General features: G+C 33.4%; 1 protein-coding gene across 1 annotated transcript; it reads right to left on the bottom strand.

Moving 5' to 3' along the window:
• Window positions 1-866: 866 nt before the first annotated feature.
• Window positions 867-5,718, bottom strand: LOC107947466 (probable serine/threonine-protein kinase At1g54610). Its single transcript, XM_016882113.2, has 7 exons — window positions 5,063-5,718; window positions 4,704-4,988; window positions 4,237-4,554; window positions 3,909-4,130; window positions 2,598-2,689; window positions 2,370-2,481; window positions 867-1,387 (listed from the first exon to the last, which is right to left on the bottom strand). The coding sequence occupies exons 1-7, from the start codon at window positions 5,393-5,395 to the stop codon at window positions 1,076-1,078; spliced, it is 1,674 nt and encodes a 557-aa protein (XP_016737602.1). The 5' UTR covers window positions 5,396-5,718; the 3' UTR covers window positions 867-1,075.
• Window positions 5,719-5,922: the final 204 nt, after the last annotated feature.

The raw sequence follows: 5,922 nt of genomic DNA, 5'->3' as shown, positions 1-5,922 counted from the left end.
TTGCGGACAAGGCCTTTTCATCAAGCTCTTCCCATTCTGTTTGATTTAGATTCTCAGGTTTTTTCTCGGTAACAACCTTTTTTAGACCGATTTAAACTGAAATTGCCATCATCCGAACTTGCCACAGGTTGAAATTTGTGACACCATCGAACTTCTCAATTTCAAACCTTGTTGCTGCCATATCTGAAAGGGCTGATTTACTAAAATTGAGCTAGCTTTGATACCATTTGTTAGGGATCAACTCGATTAAACAACGAACAAGTAAAAATAGAGGAAGAAATTGAGAAATTGAACACACAAATTTAACGTGAAAAAATCCCTTCAAAGAGGATAAAAGACCACATGTAAAGATAATTATATTATAATGGCAAAAGAACGAAGAGTACAAAAGATGGAGATAAAAATTAAACCCTGAAAATAAAGAACCCTCAAAACGTAAACACAAAATTCTCTAAAAGTGTTATGAGTTCTAATCTCTAAAGGGGTGTTTTTCTAAGGTTATAAAAGAGCCTATTTATATGCTAAATTTATATGTCAAATAATAATAAAATAATATAGACTAATTAGAGTTTGATTGAAACAAATAAACATAATTTAATTTGAAGATTATTTCTCAAATTTAACTGAAATAGGGTCAAACTCAACAATGTCATTAAAAAAATACTTCACGTCATTGAAGGATTATAAGTCATAGTAGTGATGCTGAAATACGTGGTAAGCACAAGTATTGAAGACAAGAAAAATGAAAGAGTTCAAATATTTCTTCTACAAGCAAAGAGTTCAAATATTTCTTCTACAAGCTTGCTCCAAGTTTGTCAACTCATGCATGAAAACCAGTTAAGGATTGTAATATCGAAAACTAGATAACTCACACACAATAAAACTATAACATCAAATATTTCTTACATAAATGTTCTGAATAACTTTTATTTCATTACATGACTAAACAATAAGACAAACAATGTTTGTTTATTTATTTATAACCAAATAACAAAGTAAAATTTTAGGCATAAAGCTGAATAAATTACTAACTCATATTCCATAACACAAACTCAAGCGAACGAACCCACTCTTTTTATTCCACACCAAAAGGCTTTGATATCTTGTCAGGATCAAATGTTCGGTAATCCCATGTAGAGAAAGACCTGCGGTATTGAGGATTGCCAAGGTTGTTTTTCATGATATCTGTAATAGAAGCCTGTAAAAGAGTGAAATTTTGAATGTTCTGAGTAGCATTAGGATGAGCTTCGGTTCTTGGAGCTATTTTCGCATTGGAACGTAGAATCGGAGAGAGCGATGCAGGTAAGCGTTGTTCATTATGTTTGATTGGCTTCACTCTGAAGGAGCTTTTTGCATTATTACTTGCCTCATTTCCTTTCTGCTTCTCCTGTTAAGATAAAAAGAAAGACATTCAGTGAAGATTCAGCTGTAAATTACATGGCCAAAGGATGCATGGCAATCATTTTGCCTTTTTATCAAACAGATAACAATCTCAATTGATCAGTTGAAGAGAAATCAAAACGGAGGGGAAGTTTAGTTTATGTCACGGTGTCAATATGCACTAGTCGTTTGAGAGAAGTGCCTAGAAGAATGAATTTCAGAAGCTTCTCTTCAAGGATCATACATACATACATACATACATACATACAATCAAAACGGATGGCATGATGATCAATTTACCCCTAACGTTTAATCTTTTCGTCACTTTGGTCCTAGTTTTTTTTTTTTAACTTTCAAAATTTAGTTAGATTACATTTTTCTGGATAGAAAAGTTGACTACATCATGAAAATTTTAATAACATGTGACAACTCATGGAGCAACCTACATGTGCTTTATAAAAAATTCAAAAAATAAAAATAAATAAAAATTATTAAAAATACAAAAAATTTTAAAAAATAAAATAAAATATTTTTAAAAAAATAATTTATGTTAACAATAAAGTACGTGTAACTGTCCTTTGGGTTACAACATTTGTTCCATTAAAATTTTAATGGTTGAATAACTTTTTTGTTTGTAAAAGATAATGAAAAAAAGATCCAAAGTGATAAAATGGGGAACTTTAGTGCAAGTGTCATTATAAATATATATATATATATATATATAATGATTCGGTACTTAAAAGGAGGAAAAATAAGGGTTAGGTTCATGAAGTTGCATTCTGTGAGCATATTACCTAATGGACTAATGTTGTCCAAGTTACCAGTTAAATACTCTTTTTTAATGCTGACATGTCATTGACTTGACACATGATGACCGAATAGAGGTTAATTCAGCCACATCGTCCATTGGATTAAGTTGGTCGATGGAAATAAAGTTTAGGTTGTAAATTATATATGAATTTGCATTAAAACTGAAATATAAAATTTACCTCCCTGGAAGTATCAGTATCATCTTTCTTTTCTACCGTCATTATTAGTTCCTTTGTCTCATCACCTTCATGTTTCTTTCTAGAAGATTGCTTTGTTTTTGATGTTCTGTGCCTTCAACATGAAAACCCAAAATCAGTTAATTCCAAATTCTCCCCCATTAAAGCATAAGCAGAAAATTATTAGCAAGCAATAATAAAACAAATTCTCATATTTAAAAGCTAAAGTACTTCTTTCTATCTTTGGCTTTATATGGTTCTTCCTCCTTGTATATTATTGGTAGATCTGAAAGGTCACATGCCAATGGACTTGAAGTAAAGAACTGCAAACAAAACATAGAATGGAGCACCAAATCAGGATTCTGTTTATATATTGGTATCCAATAAATATATTAAGTCTCAAACAAATTCAAATAAACTTTTAATTAGACAAGAGTATTTTTTTTCCATTTATAACATTTTTGCCTGATAAGTTAACTTTGATACTTAATTTTTTTATATCAAAATTTACTTATGCTATAAGCTATTTTTGAAATATGAATTGACATGGATGATATATTGTTTGGGATCGAACCCAAGATATTTTGCCACAAGACATAATACTCTTACCATTAGGTATGAATTTTGTTATGCATTTAATCTATCCTTCCATGCTTGACAATGTTATAAAGATTAAAATTTATGGTACTTTTATAGAATTTGATTTAGTTTTTGTATTTTAAAAATTCAATCATTTACTTTTCAATTTAAAAATCCTAGTTCAATAATTATGGTTAATGGTAGTTTCCATTAAAATTTATCAACTTAACACGTTTATTTCCCATCAATTGCATGCTATGTCACATGAAAGCAACTAATCAACATGTCAAATTGATAAAATTTGACTAAAAATACTTATAATTTTAATGATTGGACTAAGATTTTCAAAGCAAAAAAAGTAGGAATGGTCATTTTTAACTTTTTAAATGCAAGAATTAAATCTTAAACTTTGTCAAACTAGAGGGACTAACCTCAAATTTTAACCTTTTATAAAATTAATTAGAGTTAGCATGCATCACTGTGTCATTTGAAATTTATTTAATATCAAAATTAATTTTTATAAATATTTAAAATCTAAAATTTCGACTAGTTACCAAAGCTCTTTGATTTTCGAATCGAATTTTTTAACCTTCATTTAAATGTCTCTTACAGTACCAATTACCAGACTTGTTGGTATAAAAAGATTTAAGAGCAGCAGACAAGTCGTTAAAAAAAACTCTGCCTGTTTAAGCCAACCAAAAGCGAATACGCAGGGGATTAAAGTGAGAATTTTACTATATTTTAGGAGCTAAAATGAGATTTTCACTACCATACTAGGGCTGAAATGCGAGCATAGGTTTTTTTCAACGAAAATGGTCAAAGGACTAACGTGATGGATAAAAATGAAAGTAGAGGGCAATGTGATTGAAAAAAATAGTAACCATGTGAGAATTTCAGGGGCAAAAATAGGTATTAAACCTTAAATTAAATGTATAAATATATAAAGTGGTGTTTTGAGCTTACTTCCGTTTGAAGAGCAGAAGCTGCAGTGCCACGATATGAAGGGTCCAGATTAAGAAGCATTGTGAGGAGGCCAAATGAAGAGCTGGGAAAGTCTCCAAATTCTTCATAATATCCAGGCTTGTAATGCTGCGGCGGCCGGAAGCTTGCCGGTAGCTTCATCTTTTTCCAATACTCTTCTGAGGGTGAACCACAAAGCTTGAAAATTCGATGAAGCTGCTCAACCTGCTCAGAAGTTTAACTTGTCAGCAACACGGTAGCTCAAAAAATAAATATTCAAAGCATCGTCTGCGAGGCTAAATAGAAATGATGTGAATGATAAGTTTTTTACCTCAGTCCTCCCCGGCATAATTGGTCTTCCAGCAAACATCTCAGCTAACAGGCAACCTGCACTCCAGAGATCAACCCCAGCACCATAATCTGTTGATCCTAACAGCAGCTCTGGAGCTCTGTACCATAGTGTTACAACCCGGCTGGTGAGGGGTCGTTTTGGTTTAGGGTTGAAAATATTGGCAAGCCCAAAATCTGCTATTTTCAGCCCCCCATTGCTATCTATCAACAAGTTTGAACCTTTAATGTCTCGGTGCAATATTCCTCTTTCATGACAGTGCTCCAGTCCCGATAGCAGCTGTTGCATATAACACTTGATCTGCATCATAAACACAAATATGTAGACCTTGTAATTTCCTAAAAACATTTGATGATATCATACATTACCTATGCTTGTACATCAGTTTTCACATATATTACTCCAGTCCCATTTCTTCTTTGATCATAAACACAAAAGGTTGAAATTACCTGGGGTTCAGTGAGCCGGTCGCCTGGGCGGGAGATAATTTTGCTCAAGTCAGACTGCATGAAATCAAAGACCAGATAAAGACTGTACTGCATCCTTGAAGTGGCTAGTCCTTCAAGGCTGATAATATTTGGATGGTTGAGCCTCTGAAGTATCATAATCTCTCTTGCCATAAATTTAACACTCTCAGGCTCTGCTGTGTTGAAACGGACCTTCTTCAAAGCAACAATCTTCCCGGTGTCCTTGTCCCGAGCTTTGTACACATTGCTATAAGTTCCTTGCCCTACCTGCAGCACAGCATGATCAAACGGGTGCCCATGGCATTTTATACGTTCAGTTTCATGAATTTGGTAGTACATACCTTGGCAAGCTTATCATAGGAATCAGCACTCTTTGGGACCAAACCAGACAAAACCTCAAAAGGAACATTATCAACAAGCCATTTAGGCCATCCATCGACCACCTGATCGTCACCTACAATCTTCTTCGACGCATGCTTTTGCGAAACATTTCCATTAGCATCATTACTCCTCACTGTCTCCCCTTCCCTATTAACCACCTTTTCGCCATTTCCAGCCACACCACCATCTTCCTTCTCCCCTCTCTTAGCAGCATACCCATGTTCTTGCTTCAACTTGTCCAGTCCCCGAGACGGTGAGTTGGTTGAAGCATACTTGCCTTGAACACATCCCATAACTGCTCAATGCCTCAGATGATGCTGGCGGGGAATCGAAGCATGATCCGGTGATTGCTATGTACTGACATTGTAGTAATAAAGATTATTTTGATAAAAAAAATGGAACGGTCTATTGGAATGTGAGAAAAGAAAGGGGAAATGGCTTAGCTAGCTGACCTTTTGGGCGGCATTTGGTTGGAATTTATGGTAAAAATAAAAAGAAATAGGACGCCTTTGTTTTTGATGATAAGAATTTCAGCCTTTTCTACTCCATTTTCAATGCAATTGGTCTGTGTTAACAAGGAATGTAGTATACTACTGGAATATTATTATTTTATCAACTTACGCTCAAATAACATATCTCTGGTAGTATTTGGTACGATGAATAGTAATATATTTTTTTAAAATTTAATCCATCGAAATGTGATTTCAAAACACTTAGTATATCTAATTTTATTTATTTTCCTTAAAAATCTAGTCATTTATTGGGTATTACTATCTATGAACATGACAATATGATTCTCATAATAAAATGTATGAAAATT

Source organism: Gossypium hirsutum, chromosome D12, assembly GCF_007990345.1.
Source record: "Gossypium hirsutum isolate 1008001.06 chromosome D12, Gossypium_hirsutum_v2.1, whole genome shotgun sequence".
NCBI classification, from domain to species: Eukaryota; Viridiplantae; Streptophyta; class Magnoliopsida; order Malvales; family Malvaceae; genus Gossypium; species Gossypium hirsutum.
Note: the sequence above shows the minus strand (reverse complement) of the source record. Positions and strands in the feature narration are given on the sequence as shown.